General features: G+C 42.9%; 1 protein-coding gene across 14 annotated transcripts in view; it reads right to left on the bottom strand.

Moving 5' to 3' along the window:
- Positions 1-583: 583 nt before the first annotated feature.
- The window catches only part of RIN2 (Ras and Rab interactor 2), a 104,129-nt gene continuing 88,463 nt past the window's right edge, over positions 584-16,249 (bottom strand). For all 14 annotated transcript variants that reach the window (XM_073339756.1, XM_073339766.1, XM_073339759.1 and 11 more), the window contains 4 exons: positions 11,613-11,918; positions 9,002-9,133; positions 6,164-6,327; positions 584-1,408 (listed from right to left, as the gene is read on the bottom strand). In XM_073339756.1, coding sequence (XP_073195857.1) covers positions 1,088-1,408; positions 6,164-6,327; positions 9,002-9,133; positions 11,613-11,918 — 923 coding nt within the window. In that variant the 3' untranslated portion in view covers positions 584-1,087. The remainder of the gene's footprint in view (positions 1,409-6,163; positions 6,328-9,001; positions 9,134-11,612; positions 11,919-16,249) is intronic.

Genomic DNA, 16,249 nt, shown 5'->3' with positions numbered 1-16,249 from the left:
CTTTTAATCCTTTGCTAACACAACTAATATGTGGGAGAGTTACCCATCAGCATATCTACAGTACTTTAAACATACAATTGTTCCTTATCAATCTCCTTCACCCATTTTTTGCAAGGAGCCTGAACCAGCAGACTAAACACATTTGATTCCTAAATTAGTTTCTCTACATTCTCTACCTCTTCTCTACATCCATTTATTTCATATCCCCATTCCACACTCTTGTATCTGCTTTTCTAAAACTGCTGTATATAAACAATAGTCTGGATAACAGTACATCAGGTTCATATAAAGGCATCTATGTGGCCAGTGTCAACAATACAAATGGCTTACAGAAACACAACAATCTCAAAACAAAAGTTGCATAAAACCCTCCAGTAACAAGGAAGAGAAAAACCACAGACATTTAATGCGATACTCTAAAACCAGCAAGAGATTTACTTTTGTATATTAAATGTTAAAGTCACATGCATAATTATAGAATACTTTATAGTTAAAAAAATATTTTAAAAACCCACCCTTACAGTTTACCTGCAACTGCTATAAAATTTCTATGAAATACATAAAAACATGGAGTCTTTCTGTAAAAAAAAAAAAAAAAAAAAAAAATTAGTTTTAGATAGAAAAGGATGCAACCATCCACATAATTGGGAATTAATTGATGCCCTGCATCGGACAGTCTTGTCACACTTATGCTGGTGAAACTGAGAGTGTACCAGCCAGTTCACCCAAAAGTTTGTCTAGAATACATGTTTAAATCAAAACAACAACATTTGGCTGAAGGATAAGTATGAGAAACTTAATCTCAACATGCTTACAGGGATAGACCTGCAGAGGGCCACAGTGTAACAACTTCTGTGTACCAAGAAACTCAGCTGCATGGGTTGTTCACTCAGACACAGTGGTAGCACACACTGCACAATTGGCCATAAGTACTGTACGTATACTTTCTATAGGCAGTGCTAAAAGCTGCTGCTTGTGTTCTTACTAGGCATTTAATCTATAGACTTTTGCCTCCTAAAGAAGAAGGCAGCCACGCAAGAGATGTTTTCAACTACGTAACAAGGAACCCAAACAACAAGCATCTGTTCTATAAAGTGGAGTTGTCATCATTGTTCTGGAAAATGGCACCATAAGGATCACTGTTAATGCGCTTGTAGACAAAATGAAAAACCTGGGGTTGGGGACGGCTGTGCAGCTCTGCCTTAATCTTCTGAGGGTAAGTATCTTCTGTTAGCTGCTGCCAGGTATCATCGATAAAAAGAAACAGGCTATAATCTTCTGGGTTGTCCACTTTAAATTTTTCAGCACAGAGCTGACACACATCTTCTGTGGTGATATAAGGTCTTACTAATAAGGTCTTTCCTGTACAGCCACTGTTAACCTCCTGAAATGCAACTCGAAGGTAGTTCTGTAAAGTGAGAAAACAGATAGAAACCAAAAGTCAAATTAAACACCTAAAAAGAAATGTGAAACTGTTCTGCTCAGCCCAGCAGCAGACTGAAAGGTCAACAAGTAAGCAGCAAGCCTCACCACACATTAATTGTGAGAAATATCACACTACATTTCCAAGCTTCCCTGTAAGTGGGGACCATCTTGCTACAAAACTGGTATCCCTTGTGATGAACAATGTGATCTGTAATGTTGGGAAGCAACACACATACACCCGGGGCAGTATGTCCAAAAAATGCTTCTGCTGTGCTAGACTGCAGGATAGAGACTTTCGGAAAGCACCAGAACTGGCTTAACAAATCAGATGAAAACTGAACTCTCCGCCTATTTTAAAAGAAGGAACATTTTTACTTTTCTTTAAGAGGCACAGAAAGACAGTACATGAAGACAATCCACCGTGCAATATTTGAATGCATCGATATAATTTTAAGGCAGGAATTCGATCTTTTTTCTCTTTGCAAAGCGACACCCTCTCCCCCAGGCACTACATATAAATGCTAAATACTACAACATAAGAAGAAATAATATTACCTTTCTGCTTTCCAATAAGCATTAGAAAAGTAAAATATGGAAACTGAGAAATAACATCCAAATTTTTAACGCAAGAAAAAATAAGTCTGCTGCAGAGAGTTTCTACAGGAAAAAATGTATCTGGGAGGGGAATTGGAGGAAAGGAAAAAGTCAGAAAGGAGGGGGTAGTATCGAGGAAGAAGAGGTTAGCATTGAGTGAGAACTGCAGATGGGACTTGTGTTTGTGTGCGACTAAATGGAATGAGTCATTAAAGGGGCCAACTCACATGCGAGTTGTGCATAGCTGTTGAAAGCTAAGACAACAATAACACCTGTATAATTTTTAAAAATTCCAATGGAAATACTTAATAATTAAATATTCCCCTGTGGGGTTTGTAGCCCAAACCTTTCAGGCTAGTGACAGTGAATGAGATGACTAGAGTGAACATGACTGTAAATAAAAGCAAAACTATTCTATTTTCATTATCCTATCTGAGTGAATGCAAAAAGTAAATAGCATAAATAGGGAAAAGTAAATTAGCTTTAATTTCTCCTCCATTTTTTTAATGATTTAATGTGTTACTAACATGAGTACAGAGAAGTTTTAAACATGCACGATTTGAACCCTGACAGGGTTGCTTTAAGGAGAAGTTAAAACTTGGAAAAGTTCCCCCATAACTCACAACTATCAAGATCACATATATGAGGAGGGTGATTATTTATCCAACATCAACTTAAGGGCTAGTTTGCTTTTCAACTCAGATGAGGGGTGTGTATACCCCAGAATGTGATCAAGCTAACTGGAACCATATTATGTGCAATCAGCCACCATGAATTAATAAAATAGACCACATAGTTAAGGGTTAATTTGAAGCAGGCTTTTAGATACAAGGTCAAAAACTAGCTGGCAGTTTCTGCTAATCAGAATGTTAGGAGGGGACAGACAAGTCAACAGAGACTGAAAACCTTGGTGATTTGAAGACCTTGAGTCTGGGCTACTCTGATATTAGAAGTTTATTGAGAGTTAGGAAAAGTGATGATTTAGTAGGTGTCACTATGACCTGTGTGTTTTGTAGAAGTTAGTTGTAAAAAAATTAGCTAATAGAGTACTCTGGAGCAGTCCTCTGAAGACATCTTGAACAATGTTTTTCCTGACAACTTTTCTCCCCGGCGAGTGAGCAACGGATCACTGCGATCCTGCTGTTAATTACTCAATACCATTCCAGATGTTAGGTAAATATTTGGGATGTTCTAAACCTATTGCTTATGTCTGTGTGTGCTTAAATCTAATAAACTGCAATGTTAGACAAGGGCACGCTTACTTGCATTTAATTCTTGATCAGACAGAATTGCTGTGTTCCTATTGATTTATTCCTGACACAACCTAGAGCGAAATAGTTAAGTTACCACTGTTGGGAGTTCTGAAAACCCTGGGTAACAGAATCTTTCCAGTGTCCAAAGAGGAACTTTTTGATTAGCGTCAAGGCTGTTGCTGTGCAATGTAAAAATGATGGTGATGAAACTGGCATGTCTTCCTCCAGAAATAGCTGGACCAAGAAAGTATGCAGCAATTCAAATCATCTGGGTCTGGCTTTGCACATCTGTCCATATGGGGATATTTTATTTCAGGAACACAGGATGTGTGAGAAAGGATCTGAAGAATTCTGGCATCTCTAGCAGCTAGCTGAGTGCATGAATTTTGCCAAGCATAGTCTGTCTGGGGTATAATCTTGATGATTCAAGATTCTGTTTTGGAAGAAGCACCCAGAAAGGGAAGCTGTGGTCTCTCTTACACAGTGCCAAATCTGTTCTCCAGGCATCCTCACTCAGCAGGATTCTCAGTCATGTGACACACCTTGACTCTGAAATCTGGGTGCACAGGAAGAAGGGGTGGCACAGAGTATAGAATTTAGCCCACAGCAGAAGCATTCTGAGATGAAGTCCTCCATGGAAGATGTATTAAGATTAGGACATTTCTTTAGCAAAGCTGCTACAAAAAGTTTGCAATACTCTGGTAGATGGGGAGGGTAGACTCAGGTAGATTGAGATGTCATATAAGCACAGGAAAATTGAGATGTATTTATAAAATGGTTCTCAGCGAGACGCGACTATCTCCGTGCAGTGGTCATGGTTAACTGCCTAAGTTAATTAATCCTCCTCCTAAAAAGACACATCATGCAAGTCTGCTCTTTTCCCCAACTCCCTCATGTTCAACCTCAATCTTTAATTCTTTGCAAGAAAACCACCAGGCAGGCAGAGAGAACATCATGGTTGCCTTGAATGAAATAAGTTTTCACTATCGACTGATGACCTCCTCAGACCTTAATTGTGCAATTCCCACTAGAGAGTCATCATGAACTAGTACGGAAACTTTGGAGACTATGATGTGAATTGTAAATAACTGAAACCAAAGAGTTTTCTATGGATCCACCCTCCACCCACATATTTTAGTCCAGCGGTTGACTTATCTGAGTTGTCTAACTCTGGACTTGAAAAACAATCCTCCCTTAATACAGATGTTGTCCCCAGCTCACCCTTTCTTAGCTGTGTTCGAAGGAAGTAAAACACTTCCTTGTCACTGACAGCTGATAGGATTCTGAATACACCCAGAACACAGGTCTGTACAGACACTTTTCAGAGCAGAACCACACTAAGGTCTTTTATAATGTTTAAACTTTGCACAAGGATTATGGTGTGTTTACAGCCTCTTATACTAGGTTGTCAATACTGCCAATGTCATTACTGCAGTCAGTCTGTTAGCAAGATAGCCTAGAAATTCCAACTGTAATTACAATTTTTATCAATATTTTCAAAACCACTGTACTCAGCAGGAGCTAAGGGTGTGCAGTACTTTTGAGTCAAATTTATTTAACAGACTAACTTTAGGCACTCATTTTTTAATTCTTGGCCTTTATTTTCAAATGCAAGAAACATTCAGAGAGAGATGGAACTTTCAGACTTTGAGCAAAATTATTGAAGTTGGGCTTTTATATAAAAGGAGAAAAGCAAAATAATGATTGTGTGTTAGTTTTAAACGGATAGACAGACTCAGCCTGGAGAGGAAGGTACAAAGAAATACCAGTGTAGTTTCTGAGTTTATAGGAATTTGAATAAGTGGCTCACAAATTATAATATAATAAAATTTCCATAAAACACAATTTTAGGCAGGAAATACCTAGTGAAGAGACGGGATGGAACTGAGAAAGAAACAGCTTTTCTTATTAAAGCTGATCTGAAAGGACAAGTTGTTACTGTAAAACATTCACAAGAAGTTGCAGGGTGAGTCCGTCCCAGGCAATAAGTGTGTCTGAGCAACTAAACAAATGATTTTAAAAGTCACTTTGTGACAGAGAGAAATTAGATTTTTACTTAATCTAGCCAACTATTCTGAAGTAACTTGCAAGAATAGTCTGTCTAGACAGTATTTGGGTATACCACAATTTCTGTGAACAACTCTCAGCTCTGCTCTAAAGGGGTGACACAATCCTAATGCTAATATCAGTTATCTTTAGAGGAATCTATTGCCCTACACTTAAAGGGTAGCAAGGAAAGGCAGAAAGACTACTAAAGGTCTGCAATTCAGCTCACTATTATAGGCTTCTCAGAAATACAGTGCGCCAGATCCCCAGCTGGCATAAATTGGATTGGCTCCATTATCTTACAGTGAAGCAAACAGAGAAGTGAAACCAAATGAAGATGACGCAGGTTAGCACACTTGTGAGCCTTTATATTGTACAAAGGGGAGGGAAAAATTAAGTTCCTTCACTTAATATGTTTTCTCCAGGCCATTCAGTAATTCAACTTTACAATATGATCCAAGGACTCTCAAAGAAACTAAGTGAGACATTTTGGGTCAGATTCTGGAGTGAAAACTAACATCTCCTCTCTAGCTGGGAATTCTCCCAGCATGGGGTTGTCTCCAGTAGGCATACAGCTTGTGTAACAGGCTCCCGTACTACTCCTTTATACTGGGGAATATGGTGGGGAATGACAGAGGAGGTGGCCTGAAGGGCTACTGCCCACTGCTGTAGGTTAGAGCAACCTCTAGGCTGCTCTAAGCTGTGCCACGGCCAAGGCAGAGCTGGACAAGAATCAGGGAGCCATAACCATTTTCCTCATGGCCAAATTAACTGTTGCACCGAAGAGATCATAGCTGCAACAGAGAATCTGGCCCTTTATTTCTCTCACAAGCCATATGCAGTACCTGAAAATCATCAACTGAAGGAATTGTTCGGTTAGTTGTCCTCCTCTTATGCCACTGCCGAAGAGTATCTCTGGCTTCTGAACTCAGCAATCGGGCTGCTTGTTCTTCCTGGAAATTCTTGATCAAAGAAAGTGCTCCATACGCGCTTGTCAAGTAATAGCCTCCTGTGAAGTAGTGCAAGAGAAGAGATTTTCAGAATATTCAGGAATATGAAATCAGTCAGCCCTGCTGATATAGCAGGGGAAAAACTATAATCAGAATACCATAAAATTCTTTATACTATTTCCAAAGTAGTCATATTCTGGTTAAAGAAAAACAAACAAACTGCAGTGGGCCTGTTATCCTATATGAACATTCTTAACAATGTAACCAGACAACACTTTTATTAACACTATTGGAAAACACAAATTCATCTGTTGAAATCAGTCTATCCACCCATCCATCCATGTAGTCTGCAGTAATGGATTTGGTTAATGTGTTGGCTGATTAGAATTGCTCTGTACCAGGGGTGGCCAAACCATGGCTTGTGAGCTACATGCCCCTCTTTTACAGTTAAACTCCAGTTCGTGGAGCTCCCTACACCCCCCTGCCACACACACACATTCTCCACCTACCAGACTGGGACGGGGGGAGGTTGGGACCTCTGCCTTGTAGCACAGTGGTGGGGTAGGGGCTTCTGCCAAGCGAGGAGGGGGGGTTTCAGGGCTTCAGCCCCATGGGGCACACCTTCCAGGGCAGGAGTGGGGCTGAAGCCCCAAGCCCCGGCAGGCGTGCCTCGGTTCTCAAAACTTCTGAAGATTGTCATGTGGCTTGGGGGGGTCAGTAAGTTTGGCCACCCCTGCTCTTTACCCGTGTTTCTCAGTTTTATAGACACTGCATGTTATGAAGTGATGGGACATTTATATCACTAGGCGCAGCAGTACTGTGCATAGTTACTTTTTAAAAAAAAACCCGACACATAAGCAATGCTCTTTTTTTTCTGAGCATTTGCACTATGCTCTTTGAAGTTGGATATTATTTTCCCTTAATCTGAACACCCCATTTTCAAATAGTGTTTTTTTTCCCCTCCTGAGTTTTGGGTAGGGGTAAAATTAACAGGCTGGTTTTTAAAACAAAAATCTGCAGTTTACAGTACACAGATCTTATGTCAAATTATTGTAATTGCCCTCAAGCAACAGCTGAGAATTTAATTTGTTACACCCAGGAAATATTCCAGAGAGTCTGCTACAATTTGGAGGCTGAGACACAATCCATTCTGTTGGCCAGAAGGCTGGCCCTAGTTTGTGTTTTTTTAAAAGGAATCTCCCATGGCCTCTTTATCTCCTCCGCATCCTCTTGTTTCTGTCTAGCTCAGGAGGTGGTCTCTGGAATCCTCTCTTGCTATTTACTTCATCTTTATTAGGGATTTAAATGAAGCCAAGACAGAATTACAGCAGAAAATGCAAGCCCGAAGTAGTAAAAGTCCCAGAGTGAAGTTGATGGGACTGAGCTCTCTGCAAGTGGGGGACACAGGCACGCCCTGTTTTGTTTTTTTTAAACAAGGCAGTCAAATAGGAGATTTCCACTGAGCTGAAGCTCTAGCCATTCACTGCCATTTAAACTACTGCCGGCGGCAGTAGTTTCAGGATTATAGTTAGTGTCCTCTTGTCTTTTAGTCTCCGAACAAGTTTCATACATAAAATGTGACAAAACCACTAACCCCACCAAAGTGAACAGTACATTCCTTTTGAATCGCATAGTCCCAAATCACTAGACAGTTCTTCCTACAAATTATCAGAGCATCTGGTGTTAAAGACAAGAGCCAATCAACTGTGGACTTCTCCTTTTATTGAACTAAAAACAAAACTTCCTGTTAGTTCAGCAGATGTTTCTGCGTTTCAAGCATGTTAATGTTCTCCAGCTTCATACATCAAATGTTTTCCATGATGAGATTTCTAAACAATGTGCTGGAGGAGCTCTATACTCCAACGCAGGGAACAGACAACTGTAGGATTGGAGGAGGCCTGACATAATCCTCTCAAACATGCCAACATCCAATGGGATACAGCAGTTTTGTTCAGTCTAATGAGAGTAGGAAGTCAAATTTTCTTGATGGCAAAAATACATAAATTTAGACTCAAAAGTGACCTTGACCACAGGAGTTAAAAACCATCTTCCTAGCTACAGATAGCGAGGGGCAGTTCTCAGGAGCACCTTGTTAAATATCGCTATGAAACAGGAGAGGGCTGGGGTGATTTTCCTGCCTCTGATGACATTTAGCCCTCTCTGTCTTCCCTGCCACAGATGACTTGTTTCAGGGACTCAAAAAAATACTTCCCAAGAAGCAAATATTTTGCCTTTGGAATGGGTGTATCACATGGGAGGTATTCTCAAAGTATTTCCCAGGAGAGAATCCCCCAGGCATTCACCCCAGCCTCCATTCCAAATTACATGTGAATTGAAAGCTGCTGCACTATAAATAGACTCAGAATATTTTTCAGGACTTGAAGTATAAACACATCCAGCATGTGCACGTAATATAAGCTTGTTTGCCAAGTCATGCCACGTCCCTCCCAGGTTATTGAAATCCTAGTCACGGAAATGAGAACCAACACAAACAGATTCTCCAGTCCATCACCTCTACACGCTGCAACCACATGCACCCTTGGGACTCAGGTTATATCACAACCGAACAAGGACAGTTTTGGGAGTCTCTTGATAACGTACTGGCAGCACACCATTAGCTTTGGGGCTCCTTTAAATACTTTTGGTTAAAATTATGTTATGGGGGAACTCCCCTCCACTTCCCGCCACGCACACTTCCACCTGGTTTTAATAAAAACAAAAACAAACATTTACCTTCTCCATGTAGTAAAGACGGATCCAACAGTTCCATCATGTATTCAATTTCAGTATCAAGCTCCAGCATGTCACACTGGGCCACTACATAGGTCAGCACTGGCAAGAAGTCATCCGCCCCATACATCCTCCCTGGAGCAAAAGGAACACAGACACTGATACAATGGCCAAACCCTTTTGCTGTTTTCAGCTGGTCAAAGCTTACATTCTGTTGCTGTTTTCACGATACTGCACAATTACACTATTTTACAGAATGGTGTTTATTGGTGTGTGGCAAGGTGGGAGTCTCTGGAAATCGGCTATTGCAATATACCAACTTGGAGTTTGATCTTATATTGCTGACATGCCCAAAACTGAGTTTTGGCTGCACAAGGAATTTAGGAGCAAGGCCTATGTTGGTATCCATTGCTGATGGCACGCAGCTAACTGACTCACTGAGGCTAAGCTTGCCATACAATTCCGATGTTTTCCGCATAGATTTCTACGAGCAGATTAACAGAAAACAACAATTTTCTCTCTCTTATATTTAAGAATAAAATTCTATTTCTAGGAAGACCCTACTGGAAATCCTAGAGCCTGCATTTGAACCAGATAGCCCAGCATAGAAGACTGAACTTACAGGAGCATTAGACTCCTGAGCTCCATTGTTGCTATTATTAAGAATAATAAAAATAATGGTACTTTGCACTTGTATAGTAGCAATGCCACCTCTGCAGCCATGGCCACACGGCTATTTTTAGCACACTCGCTGAAGCAGAGCTAGCGCATGTCTGACTATCCACGCTGTGAAACACATTCCCAGCTGCTGAGTAGACAGACCCTACGTTACACCAGCTAAATGGCCCCCTAGAGAGCCCTCTGCTGGCTGGATATATAGCAGAGATTCTTAAGCCACTCCTAACCCCTGAACCAGCCCTCCCACCCCACCCCTCATGAGTTATATTACCATAACACTTAGGAGCACCAATGTGCTTGCTAGCAACAGAGCACAACTCAGGAACATTCACCCGCTCCCAGCCCCATCACACAGTGCAGTAACTTACTGATACTGCCTTCTTAGACAGTCAATATTTTTATTATCCATGCAAGAAACACTTCACCCAACACTGTAACGTAACAGCCATTTAAATACCATGAAGTAACAACCTGCAGCAGTTTAGGGCCAGGAAGTAAACACTACTAAATCAGACTAAAACTGCAAGAGGAATTCAGACAGGCAGAATATAAGCTGGGCAGAATACCGGACCTGACTCGTGCAGAAGTGCCATCCATAGGATGGAAAGATGGCACCTCCAAGAGCACTGGGCCCTTAGCACCATCCTGGAGTAGGGTGACCAGATGTCCCAATTTTATAGGGACAGTCCCGATTTTTTGGTCTTTTTCTTATATAGGCTCCTATTACCCCCCCCTCCCCCCATCCATTGTCCCGATCTTTCACACTTGCCGTCTGGTCACCCTATCCTGGGGTCCAGATTCAGTGCGTCCTTAGAGGGGGAAAATGCACCTACCAACATCACTTCCTGCAACATCTTGTATTTGCCTTGGGAACTCTCCCAACACAAGCTTCACCCAGCTTCGTTCGTGACACCCCATAAGGCCACAGCCTGGGAACAGGGTGACACCCCTGCATTCTCACCACCTAGCAGCATATTTTAGCTGGATGCCTCCTGTTGACTCTGCACAAGTATTTTAAAAATGCCTCTTATCGGTATGTAACTCCATTTCATTACCTAGCTTTCAAGGTCTGGGGTTGTATTTTAGATACTTGTTGCAGTGTAGAAGTGGTAATGTTATTTTTGATCTAAAACATAAAAGATAGTGCTCGGAGTAGAACATCCAAGGCACTGCTAGCCAGAAGTATAGGCTTTGTTTGCCACCTTCCAGTTACAAAGTATTTTTCACGCTGCAGTACTGTTTCTACCTTATTAGACTCCACTACTGAAATACACAGAATGTGTTTAACTGAATCTACTATGGTTTCCAGAAAGCATTCAGACTTAGGCCATGTCTACACGTACAGCACTGCAGCGCATCTGGTGAAGATGCTCTATGCTGATGGGAGGGAGCTTTCCCGTCGGCATAAAAAAACCTCACCTCGCTGAGTGGCAGAAGCTATGTCGGCAGGAGAAGTTCTTCCTCCGGCATACCGCTGTGCACATGAGCGCTTATGTCAGCGTAACTTATGTTGCTCAGAGGCATGGTTTATTCACACCCATGAGTAACATAAAAGTTTTGCCGATATAAGCTGTAGTATAGATACAGCCTAAGAATTTCAAATTCAGGCTCCAAAGAACAGCTATGGAAAGCCTTGCTCATAGCTTCAATGTCTACTTCAAACGCCAGTAGTTAACCAGAGCTGTTCTTCCAAGGGCTGTTCCTGCAGTTCATAAATCTGCGTATCTTAATTGATCCGCTGCCAGGAGCAGCACAGCACTCTAGAAAGAAACTGAGTCGCAGAGTCTATCAGAGACTCCGGGGAACAGAGAGGCAGATGACAAGAGATCAAAGCTAAGTGAAGAAAGGGGAACTCCAATCAGCAGGGAGAAAAAGGATTTACTCCCCCCTCCTAACTGTTTCAAAGCAGGGAGCTCTAACCTGAAGAGAGCATTACCTGAGTTATTCTCCATCACAGTGTAAATCAGTTTGCACACTCTCAGCAGCAGCATGACTTTCTTTTCAGGTGAATACATTTTCTGCATGGTCATGAACTTGACTTTAATCTTTTCAACGTCCACAAAGTCTGGTGTTGGGACATATACACCCAGTTCCTGAGGATTCCTCTGCCGCACCAGCTGCAGGTTTTCTTTTAACTGTTTCCAAGAGCCATCCACAGTATGGAACTCTTTCAGCATTGCTTCAATGTGGCCTTTCAAGGGCTTCAGGATACACTTGTGCATGGCCTTCTCCAGCACAACATCTGCAAAGGGAAACACAAGTTCATTTGATTTCATCGCCTGGAGTAGAATCAGTATTAACGTATCCACTCCCAAAGGAGAAATTAGAGTAGACGCTATTCACTCAAGTCTATGTATTAATGCAGTTGAGTTTCCAGACGTTTGCTAAGAAGGAATCAAAAGGCAAAACAGAATCTGTATTCCATTTGAATTCACAGTAGTCTGGCAAATATGGAAAACAAAATAAAAACAGACTATTCAGGTGTATGGAACATAGTGGCTTGAGTTCACAGGAGTTCAGGCAAACCTATCCTCTTGGATTTGATGGACAAGGATTTAGGGACTGAGTTTTGCTTTGAGTTTCAGTTTCAAACAAATCCCAACTCCATACAGTTCAGTCAAAAACCATAACTTTTCTCTGGTTTGGGGTTGAAACCATCCAGTTTTGCATAGTTTCCACCAGAAGCCATAAATCAATCCAGATTTGCTAAAACTTAGCCCAGCTTTGCCAAAAGGTTTGTGAACTTTGGCCTGTTTATAGGTTTTTCAACCGAAATGAAAATCAAACTGTTTTTGTCCAGTTCAGATTTCATTATGGAAGTTATGCACAACTCTGTCATCAATCCTAATGGTCTTTGTTTAGCTACTGGGTGCACATGCTATAGCAACCACTTGGCTTTTATTGCTACTTCACCTAGGTTTAACAACAGATTCTCTGATTTTTTCAGTGTGGACCCCATCTCTGTGCATCACCTCCTTTCCAAACCATGGGTGCACAGGTCTCCTCTTCTATCCTTCGCAGTCACACAGACCACATCACCTCTCATTCACAATCATCTAGCATTCTTATGGCAATGACAATAGTGGATCATACGGAAAAACAACTTTAGGAAAGTATATGGTCACTACATGATTAATTGTACTGCAGTAGCTCCCAAAGGCTTCAATCAGGACTGAGGCCCTATTATGCTGGGCACTGTACCAATACATAGAAAGAATCTATACCCTGCAGAGCTTTCAATCTCAGACCTCAATCCTGCAATATAACCCACCAGAGCCAGACCCCTGCCAAGTCCCACCAACTGCATTGCAGGAATGGAGCCTAAATTAGGAGATCTAACAAGTGAGGGCAAAAACCAATAGGAAGGAAGGGAGGGAGGGAGGATGAGGGTAACAATTAGGGATGTAAAAAAGTTAACCATTTAAACGATTAAAATTATATCATTTAATCGGTTAACCGCTGGGGCCGCACGGGTGGAGCTGAGGCTGAGGTCAGTAATGCTTACCGATTTCTCCACCACATGACCCCATCTCCTCTTTCCCTGCACATACTTTCCAAAATACCAACTCCTATTCCCCCCACACAGGCAGCTCCCGTCCTATAGGCAGCTCCTGCCTCCTCTAGCATGCTCCAGTCCTGCTGGTGGCTCCAATCTCCTGTTGCCACTCCTCCTCTTAGGTAGCAACCCCTCATGGAGGTAGGAAGCTGGTTCTGCCTCATTTCCATCTGCTTTTATAGGCATCCAGGCGCTTGGCAACGGAGCCTGTAGAAGCAACTACCATGTGACCCGCCAGCTGTCCACAGACCAGGCACACTGATGGTCTGTCCAGGTCAAAGTATACAAGATACAACATGAAGGGTGGATTCAGCTAACTTACCCGTAAGTCTCCATTATGCCATAGCTGCCAATTGTGACAAGATGTGACGTTTCAAATGAGTTGCATCTTATCTACAGCATTAGAGAGTGACCCAGCCAATCCCCTCCTGACCCATCCATTGAGATCAACTGCCCACCCAGCCAGAAGAAGAGCATAAAGGAATACCAGGAAGGAACAGAGGTGTAAATGGTGGATTCCAGAATAGAGTGAGAATCTTTAGACCCCATTTGGACTAACATAAGAACGGCCATACTGGGTCAAACCAAAGGTCCATCTAGCCAGGTATCCTGTCTTCCGACAGTGGCCAATGCCAGGTGCCCCAGAGGGAATGAACAGAACAGGTCAAATGATATGTCCCCAACAGGTGCACACGAACTGGTGCTTAACTTGAGTTGACTGAATGTAGAGATGGAATCAATAAAACGTTCAACATAATTTCAAATATCATGCTTTCTTCTCAAAACAAGTAGCTACACTGAATATGACTATTCAGAATGCTGCTTCCAATACACCAGCAACAGAGTGGGAAGCAGGAACACAAAGCTAGTTTTTCCAGGTAATTTTGTTTTGTTTATACAGAACCTTTAAACCAAAGTGTCTACATTTTGGGTTGCAGGAAGTGGTTGTAAATGAATTAGGGGGCTGAGGGGCCCTAAAACAGCTAGAATTTCAGTTTGGACAAATTCTCCAAGCCTTCTGAATTTTCAAAGTTTACACCTCACCATCCTTCCCCTAACAACCCCCACTAATCCTCCTCATAGCCATCTGAGACACTGCTGGGCTCACGCCCATGCTAACACAAGTTCTACTTGCCTAACCAGAGAGAAAAAGATTAACATGATCCCCCTGTTGGCATCCAGTAACCCCAGCCTATGTAAATGAAAATAACCCAAGACTGCTCCCCACACATCCATCCATGTAGAGCACATGGATCACAACAGCATCTAGAGACCTGCCCCCAGTTCTCTCACCCAACACCCGCTGGATGCAGCTCCTCCAGCCACACAGCCGTCCCTCCATCCCACAGCTCCTGTCTTTCCCCTATGCCATCCCATTTCCTTTGCTACTTCCTGGCTCCAGCCACCTTCTCATTACTTCCCTGACTCTCCTGCTTACCCCCTGGTCCCATAGCTCCGGCCTCCCCCCTGCAATCATCTTCTGGCTCCCCATCTCTCACCTCAACCCCTACCTCCAGCCCCCTTGGCTCCCCAAGGTCATCTCCTCTCCAGGGCTCCTGGCTCCACCCCCATCATCTCCTGGCTCCCAGCCCTCTTTCCACTGACTCCCTTAAGCCATCTCCCATCTTTTAGCCTCCCAGAGCCACTTCTTATGCTTCTACCACTCAACCAGCTCCACCCATATGTCCCCCACTCCAGCGCCCCCCCCATCCCACTCCCTGGTTCCAGCCTCCCCCATCAACCCCTGGCTCCTCAGAGCCTCTCATCCCCCCCCCCAACCCCTGCTCCCCAAACCTCTACCTCCAGAGACCATGGGTCCCTCCCCAGCCTGCCCCAGATCCCCAGAACCCCCGCCCGACCTCCACCATCCCCCCACAGAACCCTCCCCTATATCCCCCTCTCCCCCGGACCCTTCCCCAGACCTCCCCCATCGCCCCCCCCCGGGCTCCCCAACCCCCCAACTCCAGAGAACACACCCCCGCATATCTCCCTTCCCACCACCAGCCCCACCCTCAGCCCCCGGAGCCTGCAGCCCTCACCTCTCCACGGGTGAGGGCTGCAGACATTCACTCAAGATCAGGTTTGATAAGAAAGTACTTACATTCATACTTGGTAGAAGAGAGATTTGTTCCCATCCAGGAAATATACACCCTCATCCTCAATGTAAATGAACTAGGATAACCCTATTTCAATATGCCACATACTATTCCTTGCTAACATCATTAATGCCCGATTTTTTTATTTATTTATGTATTTATTGGCAGTTTACCTTTAAAAAAAAAACTTTACCAACTGACTCTTTAAATATCAAAAGCTCTGTGTAATTTGTGTGCTTTTAAGTGAGACACTTCTGTAGCCAGCATTTCATCTGCTGGAATTTGTTGAACTCAAAATCAAAGGCTATTTTTTAAGTGCTGCCAAACATTACATTTAGGACCTGAACTTTCCATTCCCTGTGAATCAAAACTCCCATTGACTGACTTCAACTGGAGTTCCTTACATAGAGAGCTAGCAGGATCTGACCCTTAACAAAGACCACGATCTAAACAAATTGTGTTAAAATCATGTTTGGTGATACCAAGGCCACTGAAATGTAACAGGTACAGTTTAGATTCCCTACATCTCCTGGTTCTAATGGCAGTTGGATGTCTGTGATAACTGTCTTTATCTGAAGCACGCATATAAGGGAGCACCTGGGCTAGGATCTGAGAATAGAACACTTGCCCACATCTTGGATTAATCACTACCTCCTGTAGTTTGAAGCTGGTGCACTTGTTTCCTATTGGGGCAAGGGACCTGTTATGTTGGCCAGTTTTCAGAGGCTAACAGATCGTGAGCAGTCTCAAAGGGCTGAGAGGGAGAATACTGCCAGCAGACTCACTCTACCAATAAGTTAGTGAGGACAAAAGATTATGATGAAGCTCTAACCTTTGTATGGGTGGTACTCTCTTCCCTGACTTCAGTCTCACGGGTCACCCTGCTTTATGGATAAAAAACAGGTAAGGTTAAGATTCTGT

Source organism: Lepidochelys kempii, chromosome 3 (assembly GCF_965140265.1).
Source record: "Lepidochelys kempii isolate rLepKem1 chromosome 3, rLepKem1.hap2, whole genome shotgun sequence".
Classification (NCBI taxonomy): domain Eukaryota; kingdom Metazoa; phylum Chordata; order Testudines; family Cheloniidae; genus Lepidochelys; species Lepidochelys kempii.
This window is presented reverse-complemented; position numbering and strand designations above follow the sequence as displayed.